This window comes from Styela clava, chromosome 11 (genome assembly GCF_964204865.1).
Source record: "Styela clava chromosome 11, kaStyClav1.hap1.2, whole genome shotgun sequence".
Lineage (NCBI taxonomy): Eukaryota > Metazoa > Chordata > Ascidiacea > Stolidobranchia > Styelidae > Styela > Styela clava.
This window is the reverse complement of record NC_135260.1, coordinates 7,822,474-7,844,026: the sequence shown is the minus strand read 5'-3', so window position 1 is coordinate 7,844,026 and position 21,553 is coordinate 7,822,474. Positions and strand designations below refer to the sequence as shown.

Genomic DNA, 21,553 nt, shown 5'->3' with positions numbered 1-21,553 from the left:
TAAAATAATTGAAAACTCAAATTCAATCAGTTTTCGGTTTAAGGAACTCTGAATATTTGTAATTTTATAAAACTGACAGTATATACCAAACACTAAAATAGATATAAATTATACAAATTTATGCTGTTAAATATTCGATATTCTAAATGTAGGAATGATTTTCAAATATTAAATGCTAGCACGTTACTGGTACTCTACAGTGGGCCCTTTTCTGTGATTGGCATTTTGACGCGAAACTAACGATGTTTTTACTCAAGATTCCATCGCTTTCTTTGAGCTCCTGATATTAGAACAGAGCTCCAACTTTTCATACTTCGCACTTTCGTCCCTCGTGCAAACTTTCGGCGCATTGGTGCACCATTGGCGAAGCGAGAAAGTGCAAAGTGAGAATTTCGTCCTCATCGAAAATTACGTCCTCGTCGATATTAAATGTCACAGAAAGCTTTGTTTGATGGATTTGAAACATACCGTAATTCTCTGAAATCGATTTATTTCGCGAAATTGATTTTTTTTAGTAAACCATACGTGAATCGACCGTAAATTGGTATTAGCCTTGCATTGCAAATTTAGGACAGGAGCGCGTTTCGTATCTTCGTAGTAGACGAAATGATCACATGTTCCATTTTGCCGAATATCCGTATGAGATGCGTTATTTCAGTAAAAATTTACCGTTTTACAATACAATAGAAACTCTACGAAATTGATTCATTCCGGGAGAGCCTTCGTTGTTAGAAAATTCCGCAAGTAGAGACGCATTTTACTGGTAAATGACCTAATCCGTTTCAAGCCCATACAAAACTCGAACATAATGGGTAAAACTCGTAACGAATAGCTACATGTTAGAATTGAATCACTGCATAATAAATAGAAAACGTACACAAGGAAAGAAGAAAGAAAAGAGAAATAACGTGTAAAAATTACAAACGGTATGTTTGTGTACCTCTGCTTACCGTCGTCATAATAAAATGAGTGAATCTGAATCGCAAATTTCCATCCGCCAATGATGGAGAATTAAGACCGTAAAATTTCGAGTCGGCGCTGATTTAAATATTTCATGTCGGCTGCTACGATTTTATTTTTGCTCATTAATTACCGCCAACTTTAACTGGACGATATTGTCATCAACTGCTTCAGGATAACGATAAAATCCGCGATAGATACTAAATAATATTTAAGAGCTATTTTATATACGCTCTAAAGTAAACTAAATTGCATTAAAATGAAAAAAATTCTCGTTGGGTACGGTCAGTATCGAAACTGAGGATGAAAATAATTAATTAGGCCTACGACACAATTTGCTTTTAGATTTATTGCCGAGGACGCACAAACTATCTCGACAAAATTAAATATACTACAGTATTTGTAAAATATTTTCAATCAAAAACATCAACTACGTGTTATAAACACTTCATGTAGGCCCTTTTTGAATTCCTTTAACGTCGGCTGTAATTCGAAGGTCGCAATATTTGAATATTAAATTCGATTTGGGCAAGTTTTTGCCTTTTGTATCGAGGAAAATCTTAAGTAGGTGAAGCAATATTTTTGCGAAAATAATTTTCGTAAATTGAATTTTTCGTATCGAGAGCCTTTTGTAGGTAGGGTTTCTACTGTAATGAACGTTTTCCCGACCTTGGCCTCTAAAAAATTCTTCTTATATCTTATCATCGCAAAATTTTCAACGTTGATTTTGACAGTGTTTTAGAGAGTTGACGCTTACATACATTCTATCATTTTCATTCAAAACAATAAACAACGTATTGATTATGGGCACGGATAGCTCATTTGAGGCTCGTCTATCGAAGCGTTTGCGGTATCAATATTTGAAATATTGTAACTAAACTGAAGATCCTCGGAAGACATAATGACCATTCGTTATTCGTTTTACAGCTATTGTTTGGAATCACAACTAAAAACGGACGACTAACACGCAGCACTACCGAAAGGCAAAAAGAGTAGTGTTTATCTGTCCGAGCAACGCCATCAAATCCAATTGTTACGTCATTGATGATCTATTGCTGACTTGTATTTGTTGCGGAAATAAACACGGAAATCGTTGCTCGGACATTCATTTTCGGTAACACTGTTTTCATTTCTCGAGCATGACCATCTCCTGACCCACGCCTGCCTATCCTTTCAATATTATGATATCTCGCTGCTAAACCGCACCAGTTACCGGTACTATTGGAGATTCAGGATACAAATTTTCAACTTCTAGTTTACCGAGTAGCCTTTTGCCCCATACTATTGTATTCTGAGTTGAAATTTGCAAAAATCCACCCGCACATCTACAATATTTAACAGTCCAAATGAAGTCGAAACTCAATGTTGAAAGATTGCTTAAATCTCAGCTACAATAATGAACTTAATTACAACTGCAAACAACATTTGGTAGATTCATAATTCTTGAAGCAAGTCAAAAACATATAACTGATCAAAGGTATCAATCCTATACAAGTTCCCAACCAGTGGTACGCGAAGGCCTTTCAGGTGGTAAGCGAGTACATTCTGTTCTTTATGCCACCAAAGGGAGTTCTTGGTTGAGATGGGGTTGACGTATTTTTCCTCGCATATGTGGCGCCATAGAATGTGCAGATGCGATGCACATATTCACCCTTAGCCTAGAGCAGTGATTCTTAAACGTTTTGAGCCGCGCCCCCCTTTGACAATTTTTACAAACTTTGCTCCTCCCCTCCCTTCTTGCTTTGAAAAAATTCTTTTGTGATGAGCAGGTTTTTTGGACACGAAATGGGCCTATGAGTCATTTTCTTAAATTGTTGTTGTTTTTTCTTTATATTTAGACTATGTGGCGGTCGCATTTCAACGATCTAGTGGTCAGTGAAGTTGGTAGTTTTTTGATAAGGTTGACCAGGGTGGTCCAAACCCTGTCATGCTGATACATTCCGTGCGGCTCCCCAAACAATTTTAGCGTATATTTGTATCTAATGGAGGAACGCTTTTGAGTTTTTTTAGCTATTCCAACTAGGGTTGGGATCCCAAGATTCAAACGCGTTTTCTAACGCTTTGTGCCTTTATTTTAGTAAAAACACTCCTCTGTTTTTAAGCTTCGGCCATGTGACTGTAGTAGTGACAAAACGCAGAGCCGACTTAACGCCGCGCAATCCAGTTTTTTTTAGATAGGTCCCGAAATACCAACTTGGACGGACTTGGTTGGTATTTGATGATGGCAGTATGGCACTAAGCTTGCTCACGCTGCAAATTTTTAAACAACTCAATATAACAATTCGTAATAAAATGAGTGTCGCAAGGAGGTGACATAAGGAAAAACACGGCGGAAACGTATTTCCTCGCCCATCACACAGTGTCTAGTTTGATTTCAAGTAATATCTGTCACAAAAGAATATAATTTGAAGCGACATTAAACGCGAGATGCGCAAAATCCAACGGTAATTCTCGGGAATTAACTTTAAAATAACTGAATGCTTTATATATCTTCTTTAAAAGAAGATGCGTGTTTGCCGATATATATATCGTCACGCTAATAACCGAATTGCGTAAGTCATTTTTGGCAGTTTTGAGAAAAACGTAAAAAACTTCCTAAGGATATTGTTATGCCATTGAGAGTCAATAATTTGCCATGGTTCAATTTTTTGATCGTAGCCGGATTTAAGTTAATTTGTATGACGCAGTTAAGTGACGTCATAATGGCGCACTGTGACTTAGGCAGAAATGTGTCTATGACTTGGAGACATACGCAATTTTGCAAATTTACTATATGCACCAGTCCTGAAAACTAAACATTCGAAAAACGAATGTTATTCTCAGTATCTACAATGTCTAATCTCCAAAATAGCTAATCAGTTTCAATTACATTATTTTTTATGTTTAAAAATATATATTCCATCAATATAACACGTTCTGCACACCCACCGAAATAAGACTAAGATTAAATATAAAGAATAAAACAGCAATGCACCCAATATAAAAGCCAACCAAGGTGAATTGGACTCGGACAGTGAATATCACAAGTGCACGTCTTCCTATACTGTAGTATAAATTCAAATTAATACGCGCTAGGCTAGAATCCGAGATGCGAAAACTCGAAAATACTTCGCCGAGGTTATTTTGTCTTTGTGACGTCACAATAGTCCTGCGGTAACAATGATAATTCCTTATGACGAACAATTGCACAAATGTGCATGTCATACTAAATCTCCAATTTTATGGGTTTCGGAATTCTTAAAATAAAAATCTGAATTAACAGACAGGTGCGCAGCATTACATAAATACCTATTTTATAAAAAAAAATCTAAATCGCCAAAAATGACTTACGCAATTCGGTTATTAGCGTGACGATATATCGTCTATATATAACAGTTAAAAAACCTAAAAATGTTTTAAAAGTTGTTTTATTTACTGTTGGTTGTGATTATTTTTAATGGATAATACACTTGGTTTGAACATTTGACTGATTTATCTTGGTACTACTTACTATTGGTGTGTTTACGTATGGTTCACTGCATCGCGATTGTTGGCTGATTGCTTGATTACTTCCTTTTATGGTTAACTGTCTAGAGCTTTAGTCTGTCTTTAGATCTGTTCTCAATAGCTTATTAATGGTGCTATAGTCATTGGGTATGAATAATCTATTTCTTGAGTTTCTTACATTAGGATAATCTGTTCTGACAAAGCCTCATTTAAATGTAAGTGAATTGGTATATTCTTGCTTTGTATTGTGCCTTGTTGCCTGCACTCATTTTCATATTTATCTTTATTGTTTGTCAGGTCACTTTGTCTTACTGATATCTGGATTAAATCACTTTGGGAGAAATCTATTTGTTTCATTTCGGGATATTAGTTAAAGAGACATAGTAGGCAAGGGTGATTTGTCAATGGGCAGAAATCCAAACTAACAACTATGTGGTTTATTGTTTTTATAATTGAATTACACATGAGAGGGTACCAAAGTCTTTAGTGCTTAGGGCACTGAAGGAGCTTAATCCTCCCCTGCATAAAACGCATCGGAGTACAACTTCGCCATTCAATGTCGTATGCATAAAGCCATACTCAAATAGTGGTCATCGACTTCATTATACATTCTCCTTTTCCGCTCAGTTTGCAATTACTGGTAAAATCAAACTAAGTTTTAGGTAAAACTAAACACGCAATGAACGTATGCTTTTTGCGCTTCAATGTATTTTCTGCTTAAATGTTTACATAAGACACGTGAAATTACAATCAATTATTCATCTCATCCCTATTGAGCAATGCAAAAATTATTTACTGTGTATTAATTAAAAATACACAACAATTACAGATTATACTAAATTTAATATACTTCCTGGGATATTATACCAGATCTTTCTAACGACCATAAGGAATCGCTTGAACGCAATATATATCAAAACTAAAAATAATCGGGCAGTTGATCTCACATTATTATGTCCGCGTATTATTGTGGTATTTTAGATCGGTAATGAGTTTATTTTGTTGTGAGTTGCCGCAAACGCGAGTTACCTTGCCTTGAACACAAATGAATTAAAATAGAAACATTTTGCATTCTCGTATGTGTCATAGATTGAATATTACGAGACAGAAAAATTTATTATACTGTGGAAAAGGCATTTTTAACGAACGCGAAAACCGTTTCAGAAGCTGTTGCATGAAAATTTCCGATTCCATCTTGTGACCCCTCGCGCCCCCCAGTCTAAGAACCACTGGCCTGGAGGGATCCCATCGTGGAGGTTATTGCGCTTAAACCGATTTATCAAAAGGGGTAAATTCTGTTAAAACGTCTGCTCAAAATATTCAACTCTTTAACCTGATTTGTGAACAGCTAAGACGAAACAAAAAGATTGTCCTTCTGGCTTAGCATGGTCTGCTCGTTCTCACGCTACCTCATGGTTGCTAATTTCACATTCTCGAGTAGTGGGGGCAAGGATTGTCATCCCTGGCTATTGCAAACTACAGTACTGAGGAATTGAAAAATTGTGGTTTTGAAATAAGCTTGATCTTAAGCTGATATAAAACTGGAATTTTATCTATTCCAGTATAAAGTCTCTCGAAATGCCTAGGGAATGTGTAGTCGGTGGTTGCACCAAAGCTAGTTTAAAGTACGATTTTGACATCATTTTCGAAAGAAAATACAAAGTGTCTTTTGTGCTTTTTATTAATGCTAAATATGCTTGCAAGGTGTGAATGAAAAAGTAAACTATAGTTAATAACTTAATGTTTAAAGACACCAAATAGATGATTAAAAGCTCCAATGACGTTACTAGCAATGAACGTGATCAAACGTCGAATATTACAAAAACATCGTGTAAACGTTTTTTTACGCTTATCTACATCTAATTTGGATCGCACAAGAATAAATTGTTCTTGTAAAAAAGGTATAAACTTTCCAAGAGAAATGTCTTTATTATTTTTGAGACGCATCAACTAATATCTACAAATGTCAAAAAATAGGTATATATGAAAAAAAACCATCGTGAATCAAATTTTACCAACTAGCTGCGAATTATATGCATGGAAGCTATATTGAAATTATTACACAATCAAATTTAGAATCCAAACAAATAGTTTAGATTATTAATATTAATGCACGAATGTAATTACGTTAATACCCGAATATTTATTTCATGAGATGTTTATACAAAAAAAGCCGTAAACTTTACCATCCGCCGATAATTTCTAATATCAAGTTATTTCGAGTAAAAATTTATTTAATAATATGATATAAAGTTTTTAAATGACAATGCTACATTATTTGCATTGGTGTTTTGACATTTATATATGTACTCAAACAAAAGCATAGCTTACAAATCAAATTTAAATCCGTATCAACCAAGAAATGATTAAAACAATGCCTGTGAAGTTGTGCAATTTTATCAACATATTTCCTACGTCTTTTTTGTATCAAGGTGGAAAAAAAATTCATATCAAAAGTGAATATGTATTCTCTTTTGTTGCAACTGGTTTGCGGCATTCTCGTGGGACAGTTCCACTATATCACCGTCACATATTCGCCATGCCATCTTGCTTCCGTATTCCTGTGGTTGATGATTGTTGAATTCCCACGCCGATTTCACTCTTTCGAGTTCCTGATCCTTCATGAGCTTCCATTTGGTCGATTTCATCTAACACTAAACTTGTGATTATCAGTTGATTTTTTAAACTTATTAGAAAAAAGCATAATTAATAAAAAGATACATATATATATAGCACGTTTTCAATAAAAGACGCAATCAATTCTAAGATACACTTTACCTTTCGCCCGGCGCCTACAGAATGAACTCAATTTCTTCCATACAACTGTAGGCTCCAAATAGTAGATTACTGGATTAAATGCACTGTTGATGGGGATCAATATAAGAGAAATTGCAAGGTAGCCATCCAGTGATATATCAATGCCTATATGAATATTTAAAAAATCGATAAACATACCTGTCAAATGGATTGTATATATATACGAAAATATGCAAGGTAGTCGAGATAGTTGATAATAAGACAATTTCGGTGCATAGAAGACTATGAATACAAATCTGCTGAGTAATTGTGAAATGATAGAAGGTTTTAAAGAATTAGTTATGCGTATAAAAATACATTAATTTGGTAGAATGGGAAACTTTCTATATTTGAACAGAGTATTTATTTATTATATATGAGATATCTTGCAGAAAGGAGGTGGAAATATTTGCTTATTATCAAAGTGTGAGGTACTTGGCTACTTACCTCACAAGTAAACCAAGTGGAATATTTATTTCAACCTACATGGAATACAACTTGAACCGTGCTTTCGGGAACATTTGCTCATTATTGCTTTATAAACTATAGTTTACTGCGTATAAAGCACAAGCCAATCGCCGATATAGCCTTTCCACCTACCGATCACTTGTAAAATTCCCATAATGCAAACTGGCATCCAGCAGCAAAAGTCCGTTAACAAGATGAAGCTGATTTTTTTTTGCAAAGCCTTAGATCTGCCTGAACTAGTTGATTCCACCGCTCGGTTGGTTTTTACAGATTTCCTTAAAACACAATAATCTTTAAATATAAATTTTACATTTGCTTTAGAAATATTTTATCAATTATATTCCGACGTTATTGTGTTATTAATTAGCGGTAGGCAAGATAAAAACGCAGATCAATATTCTGGAACATATTGACTTAGGCAGTCAACTATTTCAGACCAAAATGGTTGTCTCGTCCTAAACTAGCAAAACTAGAACATTGTTTGCCAACCTATGGGTCGCGACACAAAACTGAGTCGCCTCAAAATTCCCCTGGGTCACTTGTTTTTCTAAAACTTTCATTTATTAATTTAAATTTATATTAAATTTTTTTTATTTGGTTTTCATTTGGTATTGAAGTGTTGGTCAATTGTATATGTGGAAAATATGACAGTGTGAAAACGTTGGAAGGATTTATTTTGCTCAAGTAAAGCCACGCTACGGATTCAAACTCGTTGAGAGCAAACAAGCAACTTGAAGTAATTTCTGGTAAAATAAATAGCATGTAAAATCGATAGTTTTGTATTAATAATTAAATTTTGCGACCATACAAGCACTACATGCCGCCTATTATTTAAACAAATCCTTCGGTGGCGTAATTTTACAAAAATCATTTTTTTAACAATTTGGGTCGCTTGAAAAAAGATTGGGAACCATTGAACTTAAAGTAGACATAAATCTGTTTACCTGTATATTATGACGTAACTAATGAAAATAACGAAGAAAGAGGAGAAATTTATCAACATAAATATGAGCGAATAACCCCATGATTTGTTTGTTTTGGGGTCCGGAAGCAAACGAGGGAGACAAACGCTGTGTGCTGAGTAATATCCAAATTTCTTAACTATTGTGTAGTTTGGATTTATTTGCATTGCAAAATGTTCAAGCATATCCCAGGATCCAGTAATTCTGAAAAGCATAAGAAGAAAGCGGTTCCATTACATTTGAACCCACGTACATTTGAACCCATGACAATTGCACCTGTATGCTATTGCACCTATGGATTTTTTTTTGTTTCACGGATAGTTAAACCCATACTCACCCTAACCCATGGGCTTTAGCACCCGCATATGGATTGAACCCGTGGATATACGCATGGGTTCAAATGTACGTGGGTTCAAATGTACGGTCACCGAAGAAAGCACATATAATATATATAAGAATTGTTAAATATTTTGATGAACGATTCTTTGGGAAAATAGCAATTGCCGGGTATTTATAGAAAGTAGCAAAGTACCCCCGTTTTGAGCTGATCATCTTTACAGTGTTAAATGAATTCACGCCTTGTTGTAGTAACAGCTACCTTGCCAATATCTTCCTAACTTGACCTTTCGGACAGCACGTTTTAGGCCACCGGAGGATTTAAAAGTATAGCATGAGAAACAGCTGATAGAATGATTTAGAGTAACTTGTGAGTCTAAAAGGAAACATCGTCTGAATACGAGCTCATCTATTTTGACACTTTGATGACTCATAATAGTTGAGCTAAACAGTCATCTATCTATTGCTCCGTGTTTCTTCGAAAATAAAACCTAGCTTGGAAATAAGACCTAGCCTGAATTTTAAAAATGATTTTAATAATAAGACCTCCCCATAGAATAAGATCTAGTCGAGATTTTAACTTGGGTGGCAAATTCGTGGAACAAAATCACAGACGGCTGTGTTAATTAACAACGCACTGAAATCGGTCTACCTAGATAGGAAATTCTCATTCAATGAGGCCTTTATAGCTCGACATAAAACTTTAGATTCAAAAATTTGCCAGAAAATTCAGTTCAATGAAATCTTCATTCAAAATTTATGAATTTAGTGACTTGCGAGATTTTCCAATGGATGATGATATGGTCATTTTTGAATAATCTATGTTTAGCAGCTTTTTTTAAAATAAAAACGTGTTATTTATAAGTAAACTTATATCGGTTTTCATAGGTTGTGTATTTGAAAATCTCGTAATTCTTTAACTTTGTAATTATGTTTTAAAATAATGAAAATAAAAGACATCCCCCGAAAATAAGCCCCAGTGTTATTTTTTGACAGAAATTGAAATAAGACCACGTCTTATTTTTGGGGAAACGCGGTAATGTAAATGTTCCATTTTCACCCATTGATATGTTTAAATTTACACTCATTAGATGGTTACGTCTCCTTCAATTGACGACAATTTACATCAATTGATCTAATTTGATTTAAGGATAACGATGGTAAATGGATGTTAAAATGTAAAATCGTTTACGTGGAATTATTAGTGTTGATAATTCCTGTCACGAGAAACCAATTGTTCAGTTCATCAACTTCAGTACTTTTGACAGTTGCAAAAAACGGATTGGCAGCAAACCTGTAACCAAGAAAACATAGTTCGTTTGTATTAAGCTATTAAATATAAGAATGGGATAGATTTTTCACTCGCAGTCTAGTCGTTGTAAATCATGACATGAATTGGTATGTATATAAATCTTTTCTACTCTAATTCGCATTTGGAATAAATCAAATACATCTTTCATTCCAAAACTCTATATAATTTATAGGGGAAGTCAACTAGTCCTATAGGATGTGAAAAACAGTTATCAATAATGAGAATAGAGTTATAAAATGAGATTTCAGACGACCTGGATATATCGTTTCGAATACGGAATTTCTATTCGTGAACATTTTCATAAATTGACTACTGGCTTAGACCAGAGTAGGAAAAAGATAGGATAGGATTTACATATATATATATATATATATATATATTCCGAGAAAGAGGAAAGCCGATAAGGCGGCTTATTCATATGACGAACCAATGCCCCTCGTCCGGTTACCACTTCATATCGGGTATGGGATTAGCTGAGTATATATTATGAAAACATAATATGAATACCAAAGAAATAAACAAATTATAGTAATTATATTCTACTACAGCAGCACTTCCGCAATAAAATGAATGACGCAATAATAAAGTCCGCCACACCACACGTACCTGACACTATCAATGAAATAATCTTCAAAAACTGCAAAGGGGAGTAGCGGAAATAAGGCAAGGATGATTGAAGTAATCCAAGATAATGCTATAATTTTGAAGAACCAATTCAGTGGAAATCTCTCGAATGATCTGCAAAGTTGAAGATTGTTTTATAATTAACAAGAAAACATGAACAAAAACAAACCGGTATTTATCTTCGGTATTTTGGTTTCGCATAGTTCGTTTCTTCGAAAGCTTCAAAACATGATTTCACTTTTGCAAAAATGAGTTTTCATGCGATTCAAATAGTATAGTCATCGAACGGTTACGAAAGCCCGTAACCCGTATCCGAAAAATCTAACAACCAGCCAACTTTTCTTGCTCATGGTATAACTAAGTTTCTCTTATGCTGCTTTTATTAACATTTAAAATTTAATATAAAACACCAACGTTGCCTTTTGAATTAAAGACGAATGATCACAACTAAAATCTCCTATATTCTATTACCAAATTGGGTACTCCCGTAGTGTGTGTACCAGGTTAAGGTTAGGCTATATTTTTTTCTGATTTTCCTTATTTTAGTTCTATTTCGAGTTCGGGGACTGTCTGTGTTACCCAAGTGAATATACCCCCTGCCCATAGCAGGCTTATGTCCCTTTACACAGCTTGATGTAAAGTAGACGAACAAAATGAATTACCTCCATATTGGTACGCACACTTCTTGAGCGCCCGAAATTGTATCAAATCTGACTTACTTTGATATTGATCTTGCTCTGAAAGAACTAAGCAAAATTAATGTAAAAACTGACGATTCTGAACCGATGACTAAAATAACTCCCAGAGCTGAACAAGTTATTCCACTTCGCCATTCCTGGTCCTCTTGGCAGTAATGACCGGAAGATAGAAGAGATTGGATGCAGATAGAAAGGTTGTATATCTGATAAGCATGAAAATCGGAAAAGTTATGAAGATAGAATTTTCAAATGTATTCCGGGGGAGAAGAAGGTCGATATGACGACTTAATCATATGACATACTACGGCCTCTGGTCCGGTTACCATTCAATGTTGAGTAATGGATTACTTAGCCAAATGCATGGACTCGATGGTGGGAGAAGCCGTAACCACTCTACGGCAGTGAGAAGTCCAGAAATCCTCTTGCACATAATTACCCTTCACGATATTCAAAACCACACAGGGTAATCCGAGGTGCGATAGCAAGCGTACTCCTAACGCTTAGCCTTAGCACAATTCACTATATCGCAGAGCGCATAACATTTCTTATAATAAATAAAATATAGCTTCGACTTTAAGAAACACATGCTTACCCCAACTAATAGATCAGAAATTGAAAGGTTCAACAACAGCAATTTATTTTTTCGTTCGTTTCCTTTTGGTCTCCCCCGGCGACAGAAAAAATCATGAACAGAACAGATGATGACAAGAATATTTCCTACAACAGCTGATATACCTGGATGAATATAGAAATAAACTATTTTAAATATTTCCACTCTCTATATTTTCACTCTTATTGCAATTGAAGTTGTGTTTGTAAGTGTCCGGATTCCGCAGTATTCGCCGTAGAAAATCGCGCCTCAGGAAATTTCGCTGCCTAGGAAAAATCGTCGCAAGAGCATTTTGCTTTAAAACAACTATTTGTGATAACAGTTCGAAAACAGTTATATTTATAAGGTTAGGGTATGCTCTTGAATAACGTATCTTATTTTAAATAAAAAAGTACTTCAAAAACCTAACTGTTTTTATCACAAATACTTGATTTACAATAAAACGGCTCTTGCGACGATTTTCAATGCGGCAAAAATTTCCTGCTTGTAATAACACACAAAATAGCATTAAAATCATATTGATCATGAAAAGTACTTACTAATTATCCATGCTGCTATCAAAAAGTATTTATTTTCAATCATATATTTTTCGTTTGAAAAAACGCTGTTTGTGCATTCCTGACGACATTTCACTTCATCTTTCCCGCTGGTACAGTCCTTGGCCCCATCACAAGCCTAAATTGAGTCGGAAATTATCCGGTACTCCCGAAGTATGTGAACCAAGATGGCGGACAACGGAACGTAATATGTGTACCAGGTTATAGTTGGGCCATAATTTTATTCCAATTTTTCTTAATTTAGTTCTATTACGAGTTCGGGGATTAGGCAAGTGACACCCGTAGTATTTGTACCCAAAATAATTGCCTAACCCTAACCTGGTACACATACTACGTTCCGTTGTCCGCCATCTTAGTTCACATATTTCGGGAGTACCAATAATCCAATACATTCAAAGAAAGCATAATGCAATAAAATGAGATTGAATAATTTTCTTTTTTATAAATATATTTGGATCTGTGCATTATAATAATTCTATTTTAGAGTATCAAAAGCATTCATATTTTCGATGTTATTTCAAATTTATTTTTAAAATCGATATATCTTTATTGGTATTGCAAGCTTCATCACAAATTGAAGTTGCCGCTTAAGAAATATTAAACAAAGTTGCTATTCAGATCGTTCCGATCACGAGTCATTAACTTTAGAAATGATTCGAACCTTATTTCTGTTTATGTATAACACTTTCCCGCCATCTTCGCAATAAAAATGTGTTTCGTCAGTACAGTACATTTCATCGCTATCGTCATCACAATCCTGAAAAATCAAATATTACTAATTAATTAATTGACGCTCCAGAAGTATGTGTGCCAATACGGAGATAACGAATTTTGTTCGCCTATTTTTATATTAAGTTGTGTAAAGGAATTGAAATCTATGGGCAAGGGGATATTCACCACTTAGCTAACACAGACAGTCCCCGAACTCGTGATAAAAAGGAGTACCAATATTTTACTACACTACACAATTGTATCGTATACGAATGGAAGAAGTATGTAGAAAATAAATTTAAAATAAAATTTTATTTTTTTCAATATTTTGGATTTGTTTTCCCAGATTTCTTTCAATTTCATATTATGAATAAAATACTTCTACTTTCCGCATACGAAAATGCGATTCCAATTTTATTAGTCTTTTAATGAAATTTATTAGCAATAGTTTATATTTATCCTTACAATTTTTTTAATTTTCCGAAGTTTTTCTTTTTTTAGTGTGGGCATATTTTACAGCCTTTACAGTTATTCTATATTTACGTAATTTTCCAGTTGATTATTTTTCTCTCCACAATTTTATTGTGATAGATACATTAATATTAATTAACGTTAATACAGAAAAAGAGTCACTTATTAAATGTTTAAATTGAGAATATTCTTTTTATATAGATAATGATACTAATAAAGGACGATATAGGAATCCTACCTGAATCGTGTCACATAGTTTTGAATCGGGAATGTTGATCGGTAATCCGCTTTTACAGTAAAATCTGAATGAGATTATGTTTGCTAATTTTGATAGAATTCGATCGCATTCAATCATTATGCTCAAATATGCTGTATATTACATTTCATAATAAACGGCATATTGGGTTATCCTTTCTACAAAGCTCCAGTAATTTTTATTTACAAAAATCTTCAAATTATTACTATAGAGAAAAATGGAGAAAAATAAAAGTTTTGATAAAAAAAGACGGCGCTCCAGAAGTATGGGCACCAATATGGAGGTGTCTCATATTGTTCGCCTACTTCACATAAAGTTGTGTAAAGGGACAGAAACCTATGGGCAGGAGGTATATTTACTTGGCTAACACAGACTCGTAATAGAACTAAAATAAGGAAAATCGGAATAAAATTATGATCTAACTGTAATCTGGTACACACACTACGGGAGTACCAAAAAGACTTGGTAAAGAGGTAATGAAATGTAATTGAAAAGAATGATCTGTACAACATATGATAGAAATTAGCAACTGATGTATTGGGAAAGATCAACAACATTTTCCAAGAGGAACTGTGACAAAAAGATACTATAAGTTATAAACTATATAGCACGACGGGTTCAAGTTTGCTTCCAAACTAATAAGTTTTTAGTTGTTGTTTAAAGCATCCTTAGCATCCTTTTTGTCATATTTTTGAACAAATTTAGGTGAGCATACAATTACCTTTTTGTGCAATTCAACTCGTCGTTAGTTTTGGTAGTTTTAGTTTTTATGCAATCTCTATATCCGTTACAAATCTTGGAGCCAAGCAATATATCATCGATTCGGTTACATTCGATCCATGGACCATCCATGTAGTGCTTCTCATCACATTCCCTACATTTAAACTTGTCTTCTCTACTATCCCTGATAAAATTATTGAACAAGATTAACTGGACGGCAGAAATATGAGTGCGTGTTATTTTACTGGTTAACTTTACAATTACAAATTTGAATAATAATACAAACTGATTCATTTTAATAATTACTACGTAATATTACTAATTTGTCGGCGCTCCAGAAGTGTGTGTACTAATATGGAGATAACTAATTTTGTTCGCTTACTTTATCAAGTTGTGTAAAGCGACTGAAACCTATGGGCAGGGGATATATTCACTTGGCTAATACAGACAGTCCCCAAGCGCGTAATAGAACTAAAATAAGTAAAATCGGAATAAAATTATGGTCTAACCCTAAACTGGTACACACAAAACGGGAGTACCGAAATATGAGTTCGTGTTGTTTTACTGGTTAACTTCACAATTACAAATTTGAATAGAAATACAAAGTAAAAACTGATTCATTTTCCTAATTACTAAATAATATTACTCAATATTAACACAGAATTGAGGTTTGTTCGGACATCCCTCACATTCTTCATATCGGAATTCGGTGCAGAGAGGAATTCCGTCACATCTTGTTGACCATTTCGCTGAAATTACATTTATATCCCATTACCAGAAATAGATTGTGGTCAAAACATGACTAAACAGAATATGCCATGCAAACACAACAATCAGCAAAAACAATCAGGGCTGCCCAAAATAAACTGTCATGTTTTACACTCTTCTCGGATATTTTGCAGAACGCCCGACCAAAAAACAGCCCCGCCACCTCTCAAATTCAAAAGAGTAATCGTTCAGTTACAATTTTCATTCATTGGTGGAATTCAGCGATGTCAGGGTTAGATAGGCGAACGCGCCATTACTTAAAATGAGGGGGGCGCAATCCACAGTACTTAAAACGCGGCGGGGATATTTTACTCAACTCTTTTTGCATTAGTGGCGGGAAACTTTCTACGAATGATCCCTCTCCTCCTTTTGTTTCTTGGCCGATTTTTTCACCAAAGTTATCGACTACAAAGTGGGTATATGGATCGATTTGTTGAAAAGCTGGTATTATTAGTCTTGTTGTTGTTGGGGCGAATGTTTTGGTAAAAAAATTGATTTTTTAGCACAACCCGCACCACGGATGAAATTTGGATATGCAATTGACAAAAATAGATGGTCCAGTAGTCAGTACAATAATATATGTATTTAACAATGGAAAAAATCCTCGTGAAAAGTATAAAGACTCACGTTCGTTAGGACATTTGAAACCGCATTTTTCATCCGGTGAGCGGTTGTTCCCTAAACCTAAAAAAACACAAATAATTTTGCATATTGATTGGTGTGTGAAGTGGTGGATAAACGGCACTTCTACAAATAGCAAAACCTTGTTAGGGCAAATGAGGGAAAACGTGTTTTAAAATTCATGTATTTGACATTTTTATATACTAGATACAATATTTAAAAACAGATTCTTGGAAGACCATGAAATATGAGCTTATGATAGACACATTTAAATTGGTACATTTAAAATCAATTATTTATTAAAATCAAATCGATTTATTCACGAGAATCTACTTACTGACATGAACAAATTACGGCCCGCGGGCCAAACTCGGCCTGTCACAATCCCAACTAAAACCAAATTTTGATGTTTATTCTCAAGGAAGTTGTTGAGATTGCGATTAAATTTAGATTTGGCCTATTGGCACGAGGCCTATTGTTTTCCGCATTTACTTTTGTAACACTGTAAATATTGTTCATAAAATGTATCTTTTTACGTCACACTTACATTGGTCCGAACTTACTTACCCCTGATCCAAAAACCTTGCCCACCCCAGAGTCTACTATATTCATAGAAAGTTATTAAGTTTGTACATATCCAGAAAGTATTTTACCTGCGAGCAACGTCATCGAACCAATTTCAACTGATCATTTAGTACCGTACTTTAATATTTCGTGCGATTTATGTTTATCAACATTTGCATTGAACTTATGATATTTGAAATTTTTATTCAAGCCCCATGCCAATTGGTATTTAATCGTTTTCATAAATCAATGGTATACAGTGTACAGGGGTGTGCAACTTGCGACCCACAAGGAAAGATTGTGCGGCCCGCGGAGAAGTGTCAATTTTGAATGGTGTGCGGCCCGCGAAACGAGTTTTTGATCTAGTTTAATCTTCTACGTGCGAGCAATTCCAATTCCTTTGCGCTGTAAAGGTTATACTTGTGCTCGCGCAAAGCGACCAACGCATGTCAAATGATCAATAACAAAAAATTTTGTGCATGCGACTACTAGAAAGTATTTGTTAAATAAAGGTGAGGCCCGCGGTTTCACCCAGTTATTTGTATCCGGTCCTCCCGTATTGAAGGTCGCACCCCTGGTATGCACAACCGTTTCTTGTACAAAAATGAAACTGAACGCTTCAGGTCTCGGTGAGTTGTACATTGGGAAAAATTTCACGATGGCAATCTACGGGCAAGTGGTATTAAAGATTCAATATACATATATACAAAAGTGATATTTATATTCTCAACCATACCTTTTGGACAACCGCGTTTAGCGTGGCATTTTTGTTCATCACTAGAATCTGCACAATCATCTCTGAAACAAAATTTTATCAGTTGTTTACGTTAACTCGAATGTTTAACGTTTCCTTTTTTATATCAACTTACCTCCCGTCGCAAATCGAGGCAGTAATTCGCGAAAGACCTCCGGTCCGTGGAACACATGCAAACTCTTGTCTCAGTCGGTTTTCTGGATCTAGATTTAAAATTATGTAACTAAACTGTGAATCTTTGAGCTTAAATCTTTCTACTCACCCCATGAAAACTTAGCGTGACCGCAAATTGGTGGAATCGCTCTTTTCCTGCAAATACACTCGTCTGATGCGTCGGGACAGTCTATTGTGCCATCACATACTTTACCATTAATTATAATTGTTGGGTGGTTCAAACATCGGAAGCATTTATCGTTGAATAACTCTAAAATAAAAACAGAATCGAATATTATGAGAATGCAACATTTCTGCATTTCATCGATAGCATTATATTTTACCTGGAAATGTGTTTTTTCCCTTCGAGCAGAGACACTCGTCTTCTCCTGAAATTGTTCACACAATGGATATAATTTCTCGCGAATGTATTATTTATATATATGTAAACTTACGAACAAGGGCATTCTTTTGGATAGGGTAGGATTTACATATTTATCCCGGAGAGATGAAAGCCGATAGAACAGCTTAATCATATCATGGCGAACCACGGCCACTTGTCCAGTTACCAGTCCATGGCGGGTATGGGATAAGTTAGCCAGTTATTTGTTTTCAGATGCATTGACTTGTATGAATAAAGTCAACACCTATAGGGACGAAAAATACGAAAACTTCAACAAAGAAGCATATTTTGTCATTTTATATATTTACATTCATAATATATTAAATCAAGAAATCGGTGATTGCATACACACAATATCTGTGCATAAGTTAAGATCGAAGCATAATAGCGGTTACGGCGCAAGCGAAGTCATGCGCGGCTCATTGTGCTAAGTCCCCCCTGATCACCCTGCGCGGTTTCGCAGGTTCGAATCCCGCGGGATGCTAATATGTGAGCAGATCGCTCACATGGAGCGGATCACCTTAGAATGTTTTACGTAATCGCTGGTCGGTTACGACTTCTCTGGCATCAAGCCCTTGCATCTGAAACGAATAACTGGCTAACTATTCGGACGAGAGTCTGTGGTGCGACATATGGTTGAATTCTTCGAATATAACAAGTTTTCCATTTTTGTTTGGATTGAGGAAAGACAAATACGTGGTTATTCTTGAGATGTTTTTCGCGTTTTTTAATTTTTACCTTTCAAATACATATCATTCAGAGTAATTGATATAACGTGCGGTATGACTTACTGGACTAACTGAATGTCTGTTATGATGTCATAAATCTCAACTTCAGAGGCCGCGCAGTTGTTTTTTATTATCACACAATAGGATCACTGAGCAACCTAATATGTGATCCGCAAAACACCGGTTGAAAATCACTCATTTAGTTAAAGAATTACCTTCAATACAATCGACCTTTCCGTCACATATATTTTGTTTAGGAATCAGGCATTTAGTAATTTTTCCAATCATAGTTATGCAAAACAAACCGCCCTGCGTTTCATTGTATTGTTCTGTGGTTTCTATTTCGTCGCTTCCATCCCTTGTAAACAAGTAATCGAAATACTTTAATTCATTTTATGACGTCACAACATTTTTATTTTCATAATGAAGATATTGAGCAGATACGAATAAACTGAAAACGACAATGCATCAAAGTGGTAGAAATTACACAAATATATATGGTAATATTACAGAACAAACAGACAGCCGCAATCAAAGTTCCAGCCAATGCGTCTCATGTTTCATTGATTCCATTCGTAAGAATCGCCTTTAGGATATTACGAATGTTAGAGTCACCGATTCGGTTCACGCAGGCCCGATTATGGAGGTACGTGTATAAACAGCAGGCGAATCTACGGCTGGGCATTTTCGTATACCTCATAATTTCATGATTTCGATTATTTTTTTGAGTCGAATCTAGCATACATGGGAAAATTTTAGTTGTATCTCCAGGTAATAAATTACTGAAGACATAGAATTTATCAGACAGAAAGTTTGCTGAGTGTTTACACATAATAAGAAACATGTTGCATCAATAACTCACTGGAAAGGAAACAGTAATTTGTCAGTATTGTATTGTGAAAATATGGCTTCAATAAATAAAATTGAGGGATTCTTTCCGCGAATTGAAGAATAATGGAAAACAAAATTACCATGATTCGGAATTTTCGTCTGAACCGATTCTAATAATTTAATATTTGATTCGAATATTCGATTCGAAATACCCAGCTCTAGACGAAGCTCGATTGCCGATTAAACATTTTATGTAATGGAATTCTTCTATCATTATTATATCGTTGAATAATATCTTTTTTACCAAATACTTACGCGCAATCTTTCACTCCATCACACAGTTGGTAAAAGTTGTAACAACCTGAACCATCGTTACATTTGAACCGATGGATGCATGCTGCTTCCGGCGTAGTTGACTCTGTTGTGGGAAAGAATGAAGCTATCATGAAACAGAAGGAATATCAAAACAGAAATACTGAAAATGAAACGGCTAAGTAGTCTTCATTGGAACAAAATTTTTATTTTACTATTTTCTATTTATAGCCAGTCTTTCGAATCTCCAATAAAATAACATTATTTTATTTTAAGATATTTTAATTTAGAACAGGGCTTAATGCGATTCGAATAAATATTTACCTAAAATAACTGCATACAAAATGGTAGTTATAAAATAGGAACTGGAAAAAAGTTCTTGTGTAGATTGACAAAAGCTGATTATAATATCTGATGGACGGAATGCATGTATTATTGAGCGCGAAGTGGACCTACAGATCGTTTTGCTATTATATTGTTGTTAGAATTCTTTTTCCTGTTGTTACGAAAAAATTGATTTTCTTTTTAACTGCTTGACTCACTGCTTTGCAATTTTCAGTAGTTAATGACTGCTGTTGTGACGTAGCAGTGATTTTTGAATGGCCTAGTCAGGGGGGGGGGGGGCACATGTAAATATTATTACGCCACGCCCGCTAGAAGTACTTGTGGTACGAAACTACACTGATATACGGTAGCCGTTCTAAAGTTCCCAAAGTAAAGTATTATTTGAGAGATTTATTATTTCCGATCAATGGGAACAAGATTTTAGGTGCCAAGTGCAACGGCTTCGATTTTGCTTGTAGGTAGGTATGTTACTGTAAAAGCTAAAGTACTTTAAATTAATTAATGGTACACTTGTGAGTTGAATAATTCAAAATCTCATTTCACGTTGGCGCAAGACACATAAATCAACGTTGGTAAAGCTGGGCAGTCCGGGTTCCGGTACTAGTAAGCGACAATAGTCGGCACTCCCGTAGTGTGTGTACCTGGTTAGGATTGTGCCACAATTTTATTCCGATTTTCCCTATTTTAGTTCTATTACGAGTTCGGGAACTGTCTGTGTTAGTCAAGTGGATTTTCCCCCTGCCCATATAGGCTTCCGTTCTTTTACAGAATTTGATGTAAAGTAGGCGAACAAAATTAGATATCTCCATATTGGTACACACACGTCTGGAGCGCCCAATATTCCACAGGTTCAGCCTTATCCGGAATATGGGGAAAACGTGGGTAAAAAATTTAGTTTTGAATTAATTTGTCCATGTAAGTTCTAGTAGTCTATTATTGATAGTTTCGTTTCAATATTGACTCACTCCTTCGTGATGCTCGCACCAAATGTACTAGAAAAATATCGCACATAAACAGAATAGTCAATGTCCAAATTATATCCAGTTTCTTCATTTTTTCAGAAAAATATGAATGTCACAAAAACTCCGAATCAGTTAGAGCAGTATT

The 21,553-nt window shown here is 35.0% G+C and overlaps 2 protein-coding genes and 2 long non-coding RNA genes across 5 annotated transcripts; all 4 read right to left on the bottom strand.

Moving 5' to 3' along the window:
• Positions 1-6,192: 6,192 nt before the first annotated feature.
• On the bottom strand, positions 6,193-11,188 carry LOC120347366 (G-protein coupled receptor GRL101-like). Of its 2 annotated transcripts, XM_078118091.1 has the most exons (6): positions 10,927-11,188; positions 10,201-10,302; positions 8,655-8,876; positions 7,843-7,985; positions 7,225-7,368; positions 6,193-7,094 (listed from the first exon to the last, which is right to left on the bottom strand). In XM_078118091.1, exons 3-6 carry the CDS (start codon positions 8,855-8,857, stop codon positions 6,973-6,975), a joined length of 612 nt encoding a protein of 203 aa, XP_077974217.1. In that variant the 5' UTR covers positions 8,858-8,876; positions 10,201-10,302; positions 10,927-11,188; the 3' UTR covers positions 6,193-6,972. The 2 variants fall into 2 exon arrangements, with proteins under 2 accessions (XP_077974217.1, XP_039273232.2); XM_039417298.2 differs by lacking the exon at positions 10,927-11,188 and having other exon boundaries at positions 10,201-10,497.
• A 481-nt stretch (positions 11,189-11,669) lies between these two features.
• Positions 11,670-12,895, bottom strand: LOC120347986 (uncharacterized). Its single transcript, XR_013478885.1, has 3 exons — positions 12,792-12,895; positions 12,235-12,377; positions 11,670-11,845 (listed from the first exon to the last, which is right to left on the bottom strand). It is a non-coding gene; the product is annotated as an uncharacterized LOC120347986 (long non-coding RNA).
• A 542-nt stretch (positions 12,896-13,437) lies between these two features.
• LOC120347987 (uncharacterized) lies at positions 13,438-15,099 on the bottom strand. Its single transcript, XM_039418099.2, has 3 exons — positions 14,969-15,099; positions 14,230-14,293; positions 13,438-13,566 (listed from the first exon to the last, which is right to left on the bottom strand). The coding sequence occupies exons 1-3, from the start codon at positions 15,097-15,099 to the stop codon at positions 13,438-13,440; spliced, it is 324 nt and encodes a 107-aa protein (XP_039274033.2).
• A 558-nt stretch (positions 15,100-15,657) lies between these two features.
• On the bottom strand, positions 15,658-17,874 carry LOC120347371 (uncharacterized). Its single transcript, XR_005570097.1, has 4 exons — positions 17,790-17,874; positions 17,657-17,718; positions 16,363-16,419; positions 15,658-15,716 (listed from the first exon to the last, which is right to left on the bottom strand). It is a non-coding gene; the product is annotated as an uncharacterized LOC120347371 (long non-coding RNA).
• Positions 17,875-21,553: the final 3,679 nt, after the last annotated feature.